The 20682-nt window shown below is 41.9% G+C and overlaps 1 protein-coding gene across 2 annotated transcripts in view; it reads right to left on the bottom strand.

Annotated features, from left to right (window-relative positions):
* Positions 1-20682, bottom strand: part of prdx4 (peroxiredoxin 4) — a 39308-nt gene that overhangs the window by 16135 nt on the left and 2491 nt on the right. For both annotated transcript variants that reach the window (XM_072584680.1, XM_072584679.1), the window contains exons 2-4: positions 9913-10030; positions 8489-8605; positions 2545-2667 (exon numbers count right to left, since the gene is read on the bottom strand). In XM_072584680.1, the coding sequence (XP_072440781.1) occupies positions 2545-2667; positions 8489-8605; positions 9913-10030 (358 nt within the window). The remainder of the gene's footprint in view (positions 1-2544; positions 2668-8488; positions 8606-9912; positions 10031-20682) is intronic.

The following is a 20682-nucleotide window of genomic DNA, read 5'->3' as shown; positions in this document are numbered from 1 at the left end:
TAAGGAGGGAGGAAGTGTTTGGGTATTCTAAATGGCATTAAGGTGGACAAGTCCCCAGGTCCAGATGGAATCTATCCCAGGTTACCGAGGGAAGCGAGAGGGGAAATAGCTGGGGCCTTAACAGATATCTTTGCAGCATCCTTGGACGTAGGGGAGGTCCCAGAGGACTGGAGAATTGTTAATATTGTCCCCTTGTTTAAGAAGGGTAGCAAGGATAATCCAGGTAAATATTGACTGGTGAGGATGACATCAGTAGTAGGGAAGCTGCTGGAGAAGATACTGAGAGAAAGGATCTATTTACATTTGGAAGAAAAGGGCCAACTTGGTTTTATGCAGGGAAGGTCATATCTTACCACCTTAATTGAATACTGTGAAGAAGTGACAAAGTTGATTGATGAGAGAAAGACTGTAGATGTCATGTACATGGATTTCAGTGAGGCATTTGATAAGGCTCCCCATTGTAGACCAACGGAGAAAGTGAAGTCGCATTGGGTTCAGGGTGTAATAGCCAGATGGATAAAGAACTGGCTCGGCAACAGGAGACAGAGAGTAATAGTGGAAGAGAGTTTCTCATAATAGAGACCTGTGACCAGTGGTGATCTGGAGGAAGGTATAGGTGGCCTGATTAGCAAGTTTGCAGATGACACGAAGATTGGTGGAGTAGCAGATAGTGAAGGGGACTGTGAGAAAGTGCAGCAGAATATAGATAAATTGGAGAGCTGGGCAGAGAAATGGTAGATGGAGTTCAATCTGGGCAAATGTGAGGTTGGAAGATCCAATCCAAGAGTGAACTATACAATAAATGGAAAGCCCTGGGGATAATTGATAAACAGAGAGATCTAGGTTTTCTGGTCCATTGTACCCGAAGGTGGCAACGCAGGTCAATAGAGTGATCAAGAAGGCACATGGCATACTTTCCTTCATTGGACGGTGTATTGAGTACAAGAGGTGGCAAGTCTTGATACAGTTGTATACAACTTTGGTTCGACCACATTCGGAATACTGTATACAATTCTGGACGCTACCAGAGACGGTGTGGAGGAGGTTCACCGGGATGTCGCCTGGTATAGAGGGCGCTAGCTATGAAGAGAGGTTGAGTAGGTTAGGATTATTTTCATTAGAAAGACGGAGGTTGAGGGGGGACCTGATCGAGGTCTACAAAATCATTAGGGTGGGTAGCAAGAAGCTTTTTCCCAGAATGGGAGATTCGATTATCAGAGGTGATAAGTTCAAAGGTCAGAGAGGAAAGGTTTAAGGGAGATATGCATGGAAAGTTCTTTACGCAGAGGTTAGTGGGTGCCTGGAGCTCATTGCCAGCGGAGGTGGTAGAGGCAGGCATGATAGCATCATGTAAGATGTATCTGGATAGATACATGAATGGGCAGGGAGCAGAGAGATACAGATCCTTAGAAAATAGGCAATAGGTTATGATAGAGGATCTGGATTAGCTATGGCTCAGAAGGCCGAAGGGCCTGTTCCTGCACTGTAATTTTCTTTGTAGATAATGCTCATTATTCAGGAGCATTCTGGAATGCACAGATATTTCTCTACTACAGACTATTTTCTTAAATCTGACATTCTTACAACATCCACCTTCACCATTAACAAGTGTGAGGAACTCAGATTTCTTTGTCACAAAGGCAAAATCATTTAATCAGTTCCTTCCTGCCATTCCACTAGTCCACCATGTCAACTTCCTTTTAAAGTTCCTCCTTGTGCTAGCCTTCAGCTCTGACTTTTTTCTAGTTTTTCTCCAATCTTCCCTCATACCCTGTCTGAGCCCATGAGATTCATATCGTATTCCCCTGAACCCATTCCCACTGATCAGCCAACTTGCCCTCCTGCTCCCCAGATCAGCTGATATTGTTAATGGTTCCTTCCCTTCAGGTGTTGCCCCCTCTCTTTTTAATCTTTTGACGTCACCTCTTTCTTCAAAGTCTAGCCTTGCAAAGTACCTTCCCACATCCAGCCTCTTCCTCTCCAAAGTCCTTGAATGTAACGTCCCCTACCAAATCTATTTCCATCTTTCTTTGGACTCAATGTTTGAATTCCTGCCATTTAGTTTCTCCCGTCACAGTACCAAAACAACTCTTAACAAAATATCAAATCCTCTCCTATGTGACTGTGGTAAACTTTCCCATCTCCTTCTTAACCGGTCTGCAGCCTTTGACAGAGTGACCACACCATCCTCCTTTGATACCTGTCCCCTGTGGTCCACTGCAACTACTCTCACTGGCTTCCAGCCTTCTCTATCTAATTATAGCTCCAGAATCACTGGGAATGGTTCCTCTTTCTGTTGTTCCCCTACCTCAGGTATCCTCCAACAATCTATCCTTGGCCCCTAGTCTTCCTCATCTACATGCTGCCCCTCAGCTACTTCATCCAACAGCACACTTTTAGCTTTCACATGTACCCTGATGACACTTGTGTTGTATGAAAGGCTCCCAATGAAGGCATTGCCTCAATCTGAGTTGATGTCACATGGCAGTAAACTACAAATTGATATCAGGCTTATTTTTTAAAACATGGATTTTCTCTGGTTACCTCAGTGTGTGGCCTTGATCCTCTAAATACACACCATAATCCTTTGCAATTTGGTGTGTAAGATCTGAGAGTAGTGGGATCTTCATTGGTCCTAATCCACCTTGTTTTCTTGGTGTATTTATCCTTTATAAAGCAAAATTACCTCTTTACGAAAAGCACTCATTATATTAAATGACAAAATTCAAATATAAACAGCTTGTGCTTGCAATTTATTTCAACAGATAAACACCTAAAGGAGAGATTCAACTACAGATTGGAGAAGCAGAACAAAATGTGGGTGGGGTGGTGATGATTTGCAGGGATGGGAGGGAGGAGGTTGGTGAGGGGAAGCTAAATCACAGCCAACTATGTTTGGCACTTAAAAGGAGATTATGCAGTTAACTGCAGCTTTGGTGCCCTTACCAAAGGACACGTACACTTGGAGGCATTCCAAAGAAGATTCAGTAGGTTGATTCTGGGCATAGAGGAATTTTCTTACGAGGAAAGATTGTGTAGATTGGGTTCAGTAAATTTTACACGGTCAGGAAGGAGAGGTCACATTTAGATTTCACACAACCCACGTATGTATATAGTTCAGGAATTTAGGTGCAGCGTGGGAAATTCAGTGCAGAGGTGTATTTTGCTTGCTTATTCTTGAGGTCATAATTTGTAAGATTTTTTTAATGGGATTAATTGAAGTCCAGGATCAGGGGCCCAGCATAAAAGTGTGATATTACAGGTAAATTGCAAGTTCACTGGTTGGTGACAGCCACTAACTTGATTATCTATTATAGGCTAGTTTCAGATTAAAAGGGAAATATTTAACAGCTACAAAATAAATAATTAGCACCTTTTTTAAAAAATTAAACCAAATCCTAAGCAATTAAAACAGAGATACCAGGCAAGGCGATGAGAGCTAACTGCGTGATATGGGAACCCTTGTGGCTCATGGTGACAATACCTGTAGCAAGTATTGATTGCATGAGGAACGCCGGATCAAAATAGACGAGTTGGAGTCTAAACTTCAAACACAGTGACACATCAGGGACGGGGAGTGTTACCAATGCTGTGTATCGGGGACAGTCACACCCCTTAGATTAACTAGTTCAAATATGGTAGTGGACAGGAAGGGGCGACTACCAGCAAGACAGGTAGAGAATTTCAGGAGGTAGTATTCAAGGAGCCTCAGCCCTTGAGCTCGTCTAACAAGTTTGAGATTTTTGCTCCCTGTATGGGTGAGAGCAGGGGCTGTTGGGGGTGGGGTGGGGTGGGGGGAGGGGAAATGAGCAAACTAACCATAACACCATAGTACAGGGAGCCATTCAAGGGTGGGAGGAAAAAAAAGAGAAATGTAGTTGTAATCGGGGATAGTATAGTCAGTAGAATAGACACTGTCTCTGTCGCCAGAGTCAAGAATCCCAAAGGCTTTGTTCCTTTTTGTTCCTTGCCTGATGCCTCAGGTCAGGATAGCTCATCTGGACTGCAGAGGAACGTGGAGTGGGAAGGGAAAAATCCAGTTGTCATGGTCTGCATAGGCACTAATAACATAGTTAATAAAAGAGGTTCTGCTAAGGGGATATGAGCAGCAAGGGGCTAAATTAAGAAACAGAACCAAAAAAGTAATAATCCCTGGATTACTAGCTGAGCCACAAGCAAATTGGCACAGGGTCAAGATTGAGCATGGTTCCAGGATTGGTGTGTGAGAAACAAATTCAAATGCATCAGACATTGGCACTAGTACTGGGCAAGAAGGGAGCTGTTCCAAGGGGACAGATTCCACCTGAATCATGCAGGGACCAGGGTCCTAGTGAATCACACTACAACTGTGGATAGGGCTTCAAACTAAATAGTGGAGAGGTGGGGACTGGAAAAGCATATTAAAATCAGCAGGTACGATGTTGTGGGTGCAAAGACGTGGCTGCAAGGTGATCAGGGCTGGGAACTAGGATACACGTCCTATCGAAAGGACAGGCAGACGAGTAGAGGAGGAAGGGTTGCCTCGTTACTAAGAAATAAAGTTAAATCAGTAGCAAGAAGTGATATAGAGTTGGAAGGCAGAGAATCTGTGTGGGTAGAATTGAGGAACTCCAAAGGACATGCTGTTAGGGAAATTATGGACAGGTCTCCTAGCAATAATCAGGATGTGGGGAAGAAAATAAATCAGGAGATAGAAAAGGCGTTTAAGAATTACAATAATCACGGGGTCTTCAATATGCAGGTGGACTGGGAAAATCAGGTTTGGTAGCGGATCTTAAGGAACAGAATATGCGAAATGTGTTTTGGAACAGCTTGTGCTAGAGCCCACTAGGGAATGGGCAATTCTGGATTTGGTGATCAGTAATGAGGCAGAAGTGATTAGGGAGCTTAAGGAGAAGGAACCTCTCAGGAGCAGTGACCATAACATAATAGAATTCATCCTGGAGTTTGAGAGGGAAAAGCTGAAATCAGATATAACACTATTACAATTGACTAAAGGTAACTACAAAAATGAGGAAGGAGCTGGCCAGAGTTGATTGGAAGGGAAGCTGAGCAGGGAAGATGGTGGAGTAGCAATGGGAGGAGTTTCTGGGGGTAACTCAGGAGGGACAGCAGAAATTCATCCCAAGGAAGAAGAAACATATCAGGCGGAGGATGAGGCAACATGGCCGACAAGAGAAGTCAGGGACCTCATGAAAGCAAAAGGAAAAGCATACAACATATTGAAGATTGGGAAACCTTTAAAAATCAGCAGAGGATAACTGAAAAAAAGCAATAAGAGAGAAGAGTATGAAATACGAGGGTAAGCTAATTAGTAATATAAGATTGTAAGTTATTTTTATATATCTAAAAAGGTAAGAGACAGGCAAGAGTGGACATTGTTCCCTATTACTACTTCTCCAGCATCATTTTCCAGTGATCCAAAGAAATAGCAGAGGAACTAAAACGATACTTGTATCGGTTGTCACAGTGAGCGGGGGGGGGGGGCAGAGGTGGATGTGGTGGCCATCACTGATGAGTAGGTCTGAAGGTGGATAAATCACCTGGACTAAATGGACTACACTCCAGGGTTATGAAAGAGATAGCTGAGGAGACTGTACAGGCATTCGGGGTGATCTTTCAGGAATTACTGGAGTCAGGTGGCCCCCAGAGGAAAATGGCCCATGTAACATCCCTGTTTAAGAAACGAGGGAGGCAGAAGAAAGGAAGCCTTAGACCAGTTGGTCTAACGTCAGTCATTGGTAAAATGTTAAGACTCCATTATGAAGAATGAGATTGTGGAGTACTTGGAAGTGTACAATAAAATAGGACTGAGTCAGCATTGCTTCGTCATATGGAGGTCATGTCTGATAAATCTGTTAGAATTCTTTGAGGAGGTAGACAGTAAAATAGACAAAGAAGAGCCTGTGGCCATGATTTATTTGGATTTCCAGAAGGCCACTGACAAGGTGTCACATAGGAAGCTGCTGAAAAAGCTAAGAGCCCTTGGCATAGTGGCAGCATACTGGCATAGATAGAGGTCTGTTTGACTGGCAGAAGGCTGAGAGTATGGATAAATGGGTCTTTTTCATGATGGCAGCCAGTGACTGTGGGTAGCTAGTGGAGTTCCACAGGGGTCTGTGTTGGGACAACTATTCACGTTATACATTAATGATCTAGAAGGAGGAACTGAGGACATTCTTGCAAAGTTTGCAGATGACACAAGATAAGTGGAGGGACAGGTAGCATTGATTAAATTGGGATGCTGCAGTAGGACTTGGACATGCTAGGAGAATGGGCAAAGAATTGGCAGATGAAATACAATGTGGGAAAATGTGAGGTTATGCACTTTCATCATAAGAATAGAGGCACAGACTATTTTCTAAATGGGGAAAGGCTTCAGAAAACCGAAGCCCAAAGGGACTTAGGAGTACTAGTTCAGGTTTCTCTTGAGGTTAACATGCAGATTCAGTTGGCAATTAGGAAGACAAATGCAATGTCTGCATTCATTTCAAGAGGGCTAGAATACAAGAGCAGCAATGTACTGATGGGGCTGTACAAGGCACTGGTCAGACCACATTTGGAATATTGAGCAGGTTTGGACCCCAAATCTATGGAAGGGAGTCTAGAGAAGGTTCACAAGAACGATCCCAAGGAGGAAAGGTTTGTTATATAAGAAGCGGATGAGGAGTCTAGGTCTGTACTCATTTAGTAGGAGGAGGGGGAATTTGATTGAAACTTACAGAAGACTGAGAGGCCTGGACAAAGTGGATGTGGCAGGAGAGACTAGGACCTAAGGGCCCAGCCTCAGAGTGAAAGGATAACCCTTTAGTACTGAGAAGAGGAGGCATTTATTCAGCCAGAGGGTGGTTAATCTGGAATTCATTGCTGCAGAAGGCTGTGGAGGCAAAGACATTGAAAATATTTAAGACAGAGATAGACAGATCCTGGATTGGTAAGGGGATCAATGGTTATCAAAGAATCCCTACAATGTGGAAACAGGCCACTTGGCCCAACAAGTCCACACCGACCCTCCAAAAAGTATCCCACCCAGACCCATTCCCCTATTCTAATTCTTTACATTTCCCCTGACTAATGCACCTAGCCTACACGTTTCTGAACACTATGGACAATCTAGCACGGCCATTTCATCTATGGAGAGAAGGCAGAAAAAAAGCATCAAGAAACATATCAACCATAATGGAATGGTGAAGCAGACTCAATGGGCTGAATAGCCTAATTCTGCCCCTCTATCCAATGGTCTTGAACTCATTGGAGTTGAAAAGAATGAAAGGAGACCTTACTAAAGCATATAATATTCTTAGGGGGCTTGACAAAGTAGATGTGGAAAGGCCAGTTCTCCCTACAGGAAAGTCTTGAACGAGAGGGCATAATCTCAGAGTCAGGGGTCACCAATGTATGACAGAGATAAGAAGGAATTTCTTCCCTCAGAGAGTAGTCAATCTGTGAACTCTTCACCACAGGGGGATGTTCAGTCTGGTTCATTAAGTATATTCAAGGACGAAATAAGCAAATTTGTAACCACTAAGAGAATCAAGGACAAGGAGGAAACGGCAGAAAAATTGAGTTGAGAATGATCAGATCAGCCATGTTCTAAAGTCAGAGCAAACTCGATGGACTGAAGGCCTACTCTGTTCCTATATTTTATGGTCTAACTTCACAAAGCAGAGATGAGCTAGTTGCAGGCATGCAATTATCCAGATTTAGAGTTTACTGCTGGGCAGGAATGGAATAAACTGATAGATTGCATAAAATAATGAAGGATCATTAGAGTAACTTAAAGGAGTATAATTGATAAATGAACCAAACTTAAATACCAAGGACAGCCAATGTTCCTCCTGTACTCACATAAGGGGAGATAGAACAAACAGGGACCATTTCGCATGAGGTAGATGATGAATTTGCAGCTTCATGGACCAGTTAAGGTCATTAGCATAAAAATATTTAAGGTAAATCCAGATAAACATTTGAGAAAATGACATTGTTCGGATGAAGTGACGGGGGGGGGGGGGGGGGGCTCAAATACATCATAAATAGTAGTCTAGAGCTGTTGAGCTAAATCATGTAAAATCTTATGCAATAAAATTATGGTGTTTGCTAATGAATGAAAATATTCCTGATTATAATTTATGCGTTTAGGAATTTACTTCAAATGAAAAGATAATAATCTCATTACTTATTGTAGGAAACACAATAAAACAATATAGCTTGATGAACTGAGTAATTCTAGATTATAAATTATTCTAAAAGAATGACATTTATATTACACAAAGTCGAGAGGGTAGTGTTGGAAAAGCACAGCAGGTTAGGCAGCATCCGAGGAGCAGGAGAATCCCGATGAAGGGCTTCTGCCCGAAACACTGATTCTCCTGCTCCTCGGATGCTGCCTGACCTGCTGTGCTTTTCCAGCACCACACTCTCGACTCTGAGCTCCAGCATCTGCAGTCCTCGCTTTCTCCATATTACACCAAGTGCCAGTCCAACTTACCATGCCAAGTGTGTAAACTGAGAGTCGACAGAGCACGCTACCACTTCTGTGTTAATAGCTCTGAACTCATCAATTCTGTCACCAAAAGCTATGATCTCAGTTGGACAAACAAATGTGCTGTAAAGTAAGAAAACAAAGCAATTATGAACGATGGAGCACTGCTTCAAGAATATAATTAAATAACAACAGATTACAGGTAGAAACCTAAGATTAATGTACCTAAAGAAAATACACAATAAGCAATTATCTTTTAAAAAAATATACAGTAAGAAAACAACAGGGCTGTGAAGGACATTTTATAATGAAAAATACTCAATTATAATACAAATACTGATTTTATTCTGATTGGCACCAGGCTGTTTTTAGTCTTCTGGCAAGTTTATCCAATCACTTCTTGTTGTTACAGTATTTAAACAAAATCTGACATATGTACTGTTACTCCCAACTGACAACATATGAATAATAAATACTTCATTTTCACAAAGTCATTTTCTCCTGCTCCTTGGATGCTGCCTGACCTGCTGCGATTTTCCAGCAACACATTTTCATTCTGCTATAATGCACATTTCGTCAGTGCAAATTGGCTAGAACGCAATTGACGAATTGTGGATGTTGTTTAGATAATGCAAATTTTCTACTGAATGGTATAACAATTTTATATTAGCAATCTTCAACAGAGTGATTTCTACAGCGCGAGGTCACAAAGGCACACAACTGTTGCATTATAGCAAAAGGACCTGTAGTGAAGTAGGCTTGATAAACTGAACAGCCTGCTCCTTATCAATTTGCATGTTTATAACAGAATGGAGTTAAGTTAGGTGGAAAAATTGTACAGAATTTTTTTCGCATGTTTGGGGGCATGTAAGAAGAACAACAGGGTTGGAAAATCCAAGACTCTGGTCAATTTCTACTTTGTCATTGAGTGGGAGGCTGGTGGAGTTAAAACTCCAATGTGAACATTCTCTGAACTAAAGGTTCATAATACAAATTGCTTTCTTTCTCATCTGATATGTAAAATTGAAGGCAAGCATGAGGGAGGAAGGGATGAGAAAAAGACAGAAGCAAATGGGAGAATTGCTGCAAACCATCATCTTTCTTTTGCCCCCACTCCCATTCTTTTAACAGAGCTTCTCAGGCATCGGCATCCCTTCCAAACTGAGTGCTTTTATGACAAAAGAATAGAAAAATGTGTACAAATCTCATAACAGGAGTAACTGCTCAAGCCCTAGAACTATTCTTGTAAGCTGTAACATGAAAACACAGACATGTACGGTACTCACTCCAAACAATGACAAGACAGTGGTTATATTGCTGGGTTAAGTTATAATGCAGTTAACTAGTGATCTAATTAAACGTACCTCATGATCAGTATTTCACTAAAGCTATTACCAATTCATGGATCAAGTATTAATCTTGATACTTACAAATCAAGTGGGTAGAAAAAGAAGACAAGGTATTTGCCTCGATAATCTGTAAGCTTCAGATCTTTGAATTCTCCATTTATTACTGCTGTCCCTTCCCAGTCTGGTGCAGGTTTTGAAACTAAATATTTTAAAAGAGACACAAGTGATACACTTTGCATACACTTCAGGTTAACTGGTTTAGCAGAATTTCAAGAGTTAACACACAATTTGTAATCATTACATTATACCTCAATTCATGTTCCACTTTTAAGTTCCAGTAATTAACGTACAGAATCCAATTCAACATATAATGGGGTGCATCAATTTGTCCTCACCACGGATGTCCTGCTAAAAATACAGTTTTGCGTGTGTATCTGAAGTCCTCTGATAATTCAAGAGTGGCCATTAATCATTATTTTGTCTTCTTTGAACTGCTTTTGTTCAGCCTACTTAATCTACTCTTTGGGGCTGAGAAACAGTTTGCTGGTGCTTTCTTTCCCCTCACATCCTGAAAACAGCTATCTTTCTTATTATTAACTTCATCTCTAATTCTGCTCCTGTAATCTACAGCATGTATGATGCACACAGTCTTCAACAGTGTAAAGCAATTTGTCCATGACAGCTTTCAAACCTGGTCACTTGCCTGGCATGTCTCCTGATTTCAGTCGTGTTCACCAGTAGTCTCCTTCATCAAGATTTTTAACCAAATCCAGCTCTTTTATGCAAACAATCCAAGATTCCTAGCATACCATTTTAGCACTCCTTAAAATATAACTTATTAAAAGATCCTATTGAAAAGTTCAAAGTCTTTCTGATCACAAAAAACCAAAACCAATTTTTCCCCCCTCAACCAGATATACCAAGTGGCAATTGCACTGACCCTACTTTAATCTTAGAGGGCCTTATCTTGAGAAATGTGGACATTTCCCAAAATTGTCTTATCCTATTTTAAGAATTAGTCATCTCTTGAATAAAAGAGAGTTTGAGAGTACTGAGAGTCATGTGGTTGTCAAATTGCATTTAGGTATGCCAAATGTTAAAAAAAGGCTTGAAATATGGGCATCACTGGTAAGCGTGGCATTTATTATCCATCCCTAAATGCCCTTGAAAAGGTCATGGCAAGCTGGCTTCTTGAACCACTGTTGTCCTTGGGGTGAATATTAGGCAGGGAGGGAGAGAGATCAGAATTTTGACCCAATAAGTTTGAAGGAATAGCATTATTGTTCCAACTTAGGATGGCATGTAATTTTAGCAGAACTTGCGGTTCCTATTTCCTTGGTCCTTCTATGTTGATGGAGCCTTGGCCAATTACTCCAGAGCTGAAAATGTGTTGCTGGAAAAGCGCAACAGGTCAGGCAGCATCCAAAGAGCAGGAGAATCGATGTTTCGGGCATGAGTCCTTCTTCAGGAATGAGGAAAGTGTGTCATGCAGGCTAAGATAAAAGGTAGGGAGGAGGGACTTGGGGGAGGGGCGTTGGAAATGAGATAGGTGGAAGGAGGTTAAGGTGAGAGTGATAGGCCGGAGTGGGGGTGGGGGCGGAGAGGTCAGGAAGAAGATTGCAGGTTAGGAAGGCGGTGCTGAGTTCGAGGGATTTGACTGAGACAAGGTGGGGGGGGAGGGGAAATGAGGAAACTGGAGAAATCGGAGTTCAGCCCTTGTGGTTGGAGGGTTCCTAGGCGGAAGATGAGGCACTCTTCCTCCAGCCACCGTGTTGCTATGGTCTGGCGATGGTGGAGTCCAAGGACCTGCATGTTCTTGGTGGAGTGGGAGGGGGAGTTGAAGTGTTGAGCCACGGCTTGGTTGGGTTGGTTGGTCCGGGTGTCCCAGAGGTGTTCTCTGAAACGTTCCGCAAGTAGGCGGTCTGTCTCCCCAGTATAGAGGAGGCCACATCGGGTGCAGCGGATGCAGTAAATGATGTGCGTGGAGGTGGAGGTGAATTTGTGGTGGATATGGAAGGATCCCTTGGGGTCTTGGAGGGAAGTGTGGGCACAAGATTTGCATTTCTTGCGGTTGCAGGGGGAAGGTGCCGGGAGTGGAGGTTGGGTTGGTGGGGGGTGTGGACCTGACAAGGGAGTCACGGAGGGAGTGGTCTTTTCAGAACGCTGATAGGGCAGGGGAGGGAAATATATCCCTGGTGGTGGGGTCCGTTTGGAGGTGGCAGAAATGACGACGGATGATATGATGTATATGGAGGTTGGTGGGGTGGTAGTTGAGGATCAGTGAGGTTCTGTCCTGGTGGCGATTGGAGGGGCGGGGCTCAAGGGCGGAGGAGCAGGAAGTGGAGGAGATGTGGTCGATTACATGATATATGATCGATTACGTCTGGGGGGAAATTGCAGTCTTTGAAGAAGGAGGCCATCTGGGTTGTAAAGTATTGGAACTGGTCCTCCTGGGAGCAGATGCGACGGAGATGAAGGAATTGGGAATATGGGATGGTGTTTTTACAGGGGGCAGGGTGGGAGGAGGTGTAGTCTAGGTAGCTGTGGGAGTCGGTCGGTTTATAGTAAATGTCCGTGTTGTTTCGGAACACATTTTCAGCTCTGATCTCCAGCATCTGCAGTCCTCACTTTCTCCTCAATTATTCCAGTGCACCTTGTAGATGGTAGAAGCAACAATTATGGTGCATGACTGGCAGAGAGAATGACTGTGGGGCCCCACAAGTGCATGCAAGATCTGATAAACTGTTATTTCGCAAGATGGGGGAGATAATTTTGACCTTGAACAATAGTTTAAAATAGGTAATATTGAGTCAACTATCCATTTCATAATGGAAATGAAAATCAGGAACAATATCAATTGTAGGCAAAATTACACTGGTGAGGTCAGCAATGGAATTTGTAAGGATATTGGATGATGGCACAAAATGCAAATAATGGTCAGGAATTCGCATTGATTTGGAGATTATTCCAGTTAGTGCTTATCAGGCATTCAAATTATCTGGTTTCAATTTTGTCTATTTTGTACAAAAGCAGCTCAGTTTCAAAATGCAAATATGAAAACTGCACTCACTACCCGTCAACATGCTCCACTTGCATGCATTGTAACCAGAAGGAAGGAAAACACTTTTTTAGAAGTATTAATGGGGTCAATCTTCTTCAAACAGTTTACTTTGAAGTTTTAACACAACTTCAAACTAAGTAATCCAATAATAGCATCTCATACTGGGTAAAATCAAAGTTCAGAAAACAACGAATCAATAATGCGGCAGCCTGCAAGAGTGTGAAGGCAACGATGGAGCTAAATATCATAGGATCACTGAAATCTCCAAGAGACAATTAAGGTCAGGGTTGTCATTCAAGGAGTTAAGGACTTTTGGTCCAAAGTGTGAGGTTCTTTTTATTCTCTTGTAGGATAGGGCCAACATTTATTACCCTGAGAAGGTGTTGGGGAGCTGCCTTCTTGAACTGCTGCAGTTCATATAATGTACGTTAGGAAAATAGTTTCCAGATCATCTATACAATGGTCACCACCAAAAAAAATTGTATAGGTCTTTGAGATGTGCATTACAAACATGCACATTTTTTCAAACCACTTGACACTAGCACATGCTTTTCCAAAGCAAAACAAAACTGCATTAAAAACTGCAGAGTCTCAGGATATTTTTGACATGATAAACTTAGTTGGCAATTGATGGTTCAAATAAAAATCTAGACATTAGAAATCTGAAATACAAAGAGAACTGGACAGAAGCAAGCTGTGAAGGAAGAGCTAATATTTTGAGTTGTAAAATTTATGGCCAGAACCCCAAGATCTGAAAGATTTCTTCAAATGATTCCTGGATATTTTGCTAGATATTGTATCACAAAATGGAAGGAAGTAAGACTCCATAAATTGGAGTAGTTTTAAAGGCTAAGACGTTTTGATAAGAGTACCTAAGTTAATAATGATTTGTTGATTCTGAAAGCAAAGGCACCAAAACATACATAAGTGGGATCCTTAGAATGATGTCACAGCTAAATTGACTCAAAATAAACTCTTTACGTCAGACAGTAAAGACGATGCATTGGATGTTTTCAAGTATTTTGATTGAAGATACGGTCATATAATTAACCCAATTCAAAACAATGTCACATTAATTCAATCTGAATTGTTGAGGTTTGTTTTACATTTCAAAACGAAGACCACCCACTTCAGTAGTTCACATTTTATGTATTCAACACACAAGTTAATCACTTCTTTGTCCCCAGCCACTATTTATGGAAGCTTCAAAGATCAATTTCTATGCTACAATTTACACTAATTCTGGTGGTGAGAATTTTTGCATTCAAGTCAGCCATTTAGAGCTGACTTTGTGACACTGCTGAGCCGAGTAAGAATTGCAAGCCTTTACGTGAAGAAATTTCTCCTTGTCTTAATCTTAAACCTGGTTTCAGTCTTTGCAGCCATTGGGATACATCCTCTGAATGTCTACCTATTAGGTTCCTCAAGAATTTTATGCTTCTATAGGACTTTCTGACATTCTTCTAAATTCTGTTCTGTTCAAAACCTTATTTTTGGAATAAAGACCTAGTTTACTCAATACCTACTCGTAAGATATTCCCCTCATCCCAGGTATCAGTCCAATAAGTGGTCACTGAGCACCCTCTAAGACACTTATCTTTCCTGCTTCAAATAAGAAAACTGTACACTGCACCCCCCACCTACCATTCTAACGCCATCCCTTATTCCAGTTTAAAATTACATGTGGTAACTTTTTCACATTCACCACATAGTACACAGATTAATGTATAAATGTGCAGTTTAAAATCCTGCCAATTTATGTCAAATTGGTCTTCCATGAATAATAATCGTTTCTCATATTTAGGAAATGTATACAGTTCTATAATAACTATAGCTATAAGTATAACTATAGCTATAAGTATATAGCCAATAGATCTCAATTTTATCAGAATATAACAAATTTCAGATTGCAAATCCAAATCAGCAAAGCTTCTGAATTCTATTTAAATAAAGTTTAAAGTATCCTGTGACAATCAAGCAGTGGAGTTTATCCTCAAACAAAATCAGTCATTCAAGACCTTTTCCAGCTAAGCATGGTTAATTGAATTGTTAAGTGTTCTGAAAGAGGGGTTGGCAGGTATCCATTAGAAGAATTCTCTGTATGAAGTTAATTGAATTTAAATTAACCCCAATTCTATAATCACATTATAATGTCTGTATTGTCCTGAGTAGTGGTCCCAAATTATTGCATAATTAGAGCACAAGTCAAATATGTGGACCATAGGAGTGTGGATTTTGGGACACAAAAGAATTGCATGCACTAACACAGCAATCCTAAATCACCTTAATCTTCCAAAATCAATCTCCCCCCTCAAACACATCACTACCGATAATGATGTTTCCTCAACCCCACCCCTACCACCAATAACCCAACAAAAATTAACATTTTAAAACTGAGGTTTGATTGGACAGCAAACCAGCTGCATACTATGCTCAAGTTTAGTAGGTTATGAGATCTCTCTAGTTTAGTGGTAATGACCAGGTATGGCAGCAAATGAGGTGAAAGAGAATAAGATGACAGTGTCATCAGTAGTTCATTTTGAGATCTATTTTTAATTTGTTGCCAGGATGCTGGTGAACACTTCTCTATTTGCTGTGGAGAAGTGGTTGTAAGCTGGTGTCTTTTTTTGAGGTGAAGGAATATTATTCGGGACAGTGTTCCAAGATTTTGTCCCATCAACAATGAACATAGAAGAGAATAGAACGCCACAGTACAAATCCTTTGGCTTTCAATGTTGTGCCAGCCTTTTATCCTACTCTAAGATCAGACTAACCTAGATCCCCTTCATTGTACTAACTTCCATGTGCCTATTCAAGAGTTGCATAAATGTCCCTAATGTATCTTGACTCCACTACCACTGCTGGCAGTGCATTTCATGCACCCACACTCTGAGAAAAGAACATATCTCTGACATCTCCCCTAAACCTTTTGCCAGTTACCTTAAAATTATGCCCCCTCATGACAGACATTTCTGTCATGGAAAAAAGTCTCTGGTTATCCACTCTATCTATGCCTCTCAACATCTTGTATACCTCTATCAAGTCACATCTCATCCTCCTTCATGCCAATCAGAAACACCCTAGCTCCCTCAAGCTTTCTTCATAAGACATGCCCTCCAGTCCAGGCAGCATCCTGGTAAATCTCCTCTGCACTCTCTCTAAATCTTCCATACCTTTCCTATAATAAGGCAATTAGAACTGAACACAATATTCCAAGTGTGGTCTAACCAGGACTCTCGAGAGCCGCAGCATAACCTCATGGCTCTTAAATTCAGTGTTCCTGTTAATGAAGGCCAACACACCATATGCTTCTTAACAATACTGTCAACCCGGGTGGCAACTTTGACAGATCTATGGAAGTAGACCCCAAGATCCCTCTGTTCCTCTACAGTGCCAAGAATCCTGCCTTTAACCCTGTATTCTGCATTCAAATTCAACCTTCCAAAGTGAATGACTTCACACTTCTCCAGTTTGAACACCATCTACCACTTATCAGCCCAGTTCTGCATCATGTCAATGTCTTGTTGCAACCTACAATACTATCCACAACTCCACAAACCTTTGGTTCATCGGCAAAGTTACTAACCCACCCTTCCACTTCCTCATCCAAGTCATCTATAAAAATCACAAACAGCAGAGGTCCCAGAATCGATCCCTGAAAAACACCACTGGTCACCGAACTCCAGGCTGAATAGTTTTCATCTACCACCACCCTCTGTCTTCTATGGGCCAGCCAATTCTGTATCCAGACAGAGAGGTTTCCCTGTATTCCATGTCTTATTACTTTCTGAATGAGCCTCCCATGGGGAACCTCAAACACCTTGTTAAAATCCATGTACACCACACCCACTGATCTACTGTTATCAATGTGTTCTGTCACATCCTCAAAGAATTCAATAGGGTTTGTGAAGCATGACCTGCCCTCACAAAGCCATGCTAACTGTCCCTGATTAAACTATGGTTTGGATGGTGATTATAATTGAGTCTGGATGTGGAGCAGCTTGGATGGGAGCTTCTGGGTGGCAGTGTTTCCATTTATCTGCTGCCTTTGCCTTTTTGGATGGTAGTGATTATGTTTGGAAAGTGCAGTCTGAGGAGCCTTGATGAGTTACTGCAGTGTATTATGTAGATAGTACATACTACTGTCATTGTGTGCAGTGAAGGAAGTGCATGTTACAGGCTCAATAGGATAGCAATGTTGAAAACAATCTAGTTAAGCCTCAGACAATTGAAGGGATAAAAAAATTAGTCTAACTATGGGGGAAAAAAATTGCACTGGTTACTAAAGCCAATATTTTCAATTTTCCCAATATTTATTTGGAAGAAATTGCTGCTACCCAAAATTAGTACCACAAAAAAAATGGAGGGGACAAGAACTAGAGGTAAAATATGAACTTGTGGGAAGTCAGGGAAGAGATTGCTGGACCCCTTGCTGAGATATTTGTATTATTGGTAGCTACGGGTGAGGTGCCAGGAGACTGAAGGCTGGTTAATGTGGTGCCGTTAAGAAAAACGGTAACGAAAAGCCAGGGAACTATAGACTGGTGAGCCTAATGTCAGTGGTGATAAATTCTGGGAGGGGATTTGCATGCATTTGGTAAGACAAAGATTGATTAGGGATAGTAAACATGGCTTTGCGTGTGAGAAATCATGTCTCACAACCTAGATTTGAGTTTTGTGAAGAAGTGACAAAGATGACTGAAGGCAGAGCAGTAAACATTGTCTACAAGGACTTCAGCAAGGCATTTCACAAGGTTCGACATGTTAGACTGATGAACAAGAATAGATCATATGGAATTCAGGGAGAGAGAGCCATTTGGATAAAAAAAAATTGGTTTGAAAGTAAAAGACAGAGAAAGATGGCAGAGGCTTGCTTTTCAGAATAGAGACCTTGTGATCAGTAGTGTGCCATAAGGATCAGTCCTAGATCCATGTCGTCATTTTTAAATTTGTTTTGGATGTGAACATAGGAGATGATACCAAAATTGGTGTAGTGTACAGTGAAGGTGGATATCTCATAACAATGGGACCTTGATCAGATGCACCAATGAGCTAAGGAGTGGCAAATGTAGTTTAATTTGGATAAATGTGAAGTGTTGTATTTTGAGAAGGCAAATCAGGGCAGGACCTACACCTAAATGATAGGGACCTGAGACTGTTACTGAACAAAGAGACCTAGGGGTGTAGATGCAGTTTCTTGAAAGTGCAGTTGTAGGTAGTGGTGAAGGTGGTATTTAGCATGTTTGCTGTCATTAGTCAGTGCATTCAGTATAGGTATGTCATGTGGCCACTTAAAGAATATGGTGTTCAATTCTGACCACCCTGCTAAAACAAAGATGTTGTTAACCTCTCTCTCCCACCATCCTCTCGACCTGTCCATCTTCCTTTCCACCCCCCCCATTTATCTCTCAGCCCCCTTCATTCCTGACGATGGACTTATGCCCAAAACATCGATTCTCCTGCTCCTTGGATGCTGCCTGACCTGCTGTGTTATTCCAGCACCAGACTCTTGACTCTGATCTCCAGCATCTGCAGTACATACTATCTAAATGTTGTTAAACATGAAAGAGTTCAGAAAAGATTGAAAAGGGTGTTGCCAGGGCTGGATGGCTTGAGCTACAGCGGGAGGATGAATAGGCTGGTGTTTTTTCCCCTGGAGTGCTGAAGGCTGAGAGGTGGTATTATTGAGGTTTAGAAAAATTGACGAGCATGGATAGGATGAATAGTTAAGGTCTTTCCCAGTGTTGGGGAAACTAGACCGCATAGGCTTAAGGTGAGAGGGGAAAGATGAAGGGACCTGAGGGGCAACATTTTCATGCATAGGATGGTGCATGTATGGAATGATCTGCCAGAGAAGTGGAGGTGGGTACAACAATTAAAAGGCATCTGAATGAATACATAGAGTCATAGAGATGTACAGCACGGAAACAGACCTTTCAGTCCAACTTGTCCATGCTGATCAGATATCCCAACCCAATCTAGTCTCACCTGCCAGCATGAGTTTATAAACCTCTATAAGGTTTATAGCCTCCAACGCTCCAGTGAAAACAGCCAGAGCCTATTCAACCTCTCCCTATAGCTCAAATCGTCCAACCCTGGAAACATCCTTGTAAAATTTCTCTGAACTCTTTCAAGTTTCACAACATCTTTCCGATAGGAAGAAGACCAGCATTCCATAAGTGGCCTAACCAATGTCCTGTACAGCCGCAACATGACCTCCCAACTCCTGTACTCAATACTCTGACCAATAAAGGAAAGCATACCAAATGCCTTCTTCACTATCCTATCTACCTGCAACTCTACTTTCAAGAAGCTACGAACCTGCACTCCAAGGTCTCTGTTCAGCGACACTCCCAAGGACCTTACCATTAAGTGTATAAGTCCTGCTAAGATTTGCTTTCAAAAAAGCAGTACCTCTCATTTATCTAAAATTAAACTTCATCTGCCATTTCTCAGCCCATTAGCCCATCTGATCGAGATCCCGTTGTAATCTGAAGTAACCTTCTTCACTGTTCACTACACTTCCAATTTTGGTGTCATTGGCAATCTTACTAACTATACCTCTTGTGCTCACATCTAAATCATTTATTTAAATGATAAAAAGTCGTGAATCCAGTTTCAATCCTTGTGGCACTCCACTGGTCACAGGCCTCCAGTCTGAAAAACAACCCCCTCCACCACCACCCTCTATCTTCTACCTTGAGCCAGTTCTGTTTCCAAATGGCTATGAATAGAGTCAGATATGCAGCATGTAAACAGATCCTTTGGTCCATGCCAACCAGATAACCCAAGTAAATCAAGTCCCATTTGGCCCATATCCCTCTAAACCCTTCCTATTCAAATACCCATCCAGATGCCTCTGAAATGTTGTAATTGTACCAGCATCCACCAATTCCTCTGGAAGCTCATTCCACACATGCACCACCCTCTGTGTGAAAAAGTTTCCCCTTACGTCCCTTTTTAAAATCTTTCCCCTCTCACCTTAAACCTATGCCCTCTACATTTGGACTCCTCCATCCGAAGGAAAAGACCTTGCCTGTTTACTTTATCCATGTCCCTTACGATTTCATGGAGCAGCACTGCAGCTCACTGCACCAGGGACCTGGGATCCATTCCAGCCTCAGGTGACTCTGGGTGGAGTCTGCACATTCTCCCAGTGTGTGTGGGTTTCCTCCAGGCGCTCCTGTTTCCTCCCACTGTCCAAAGATGTGCAGGTTAGGTGAATTTGCCATGCTAAATTGCCCAGTGTTCAGGGATGTATGGGTTAGGTGCATTAATCATAGGTAAATGTAGAGTAATAGGGTAGGGGAATGAGTTTTGATGGGATACTCTTTGGAGGGTTCGTGTGCTCTTGTTGGGCCAAAGGGCCTGTTTCCATACTGTAGGGATTCTATGATTCTATAAACCTCCATAAGGTCACTCTTTAGCCTCCTCTGTTCTAGGGAAAATAGCCACAGTCTATTCAGCCTGTCCCTGCAGCTCAAACCTCCAACCCTGGCATAATCCTTTTGAATCTTTTCTGGACTCTTTCAAATTTCAAAACATCTTTCTTATAGCAGAGACCAGAACTGCATGCCGTATTCCTGTCGTGGCCTAACCAATGTCCTGTACAGCCGCAAAATGAACTCCCAACTCCCATACTCAATGCTCTGACCAACAAAGGAAAGCATACCAAATGCCGCTTTCACTATCCAATCTACCTGTAACTTCACTTTCAAGGAATTATGAACGTACTATCTTTTTTCAGCAACACTCCCCAGGACCCTACCATTAAATGTGAAAGTCCAGCC

Source organism: Chiloscyllium punctatum, chromosome 15 (genome assembly GCF_047496795.1).
Source record: "Chiloscyllium punctatum isolate Juve2018m chromosome 15, sChiPun1.3, whole genome shotgun sequence".
In the NCBI taxonomy this organism is placed as follows: Eukaryota; Metazoa; Chordata; class Chondrichthyes; order Orectolobiformes; family Hemiscylliidae; genus Chiloscyllium; species Chiloscyllium punctatum.
This window is presented reverse-complemented; position numbering and strand designations above follow the sequence as displayed.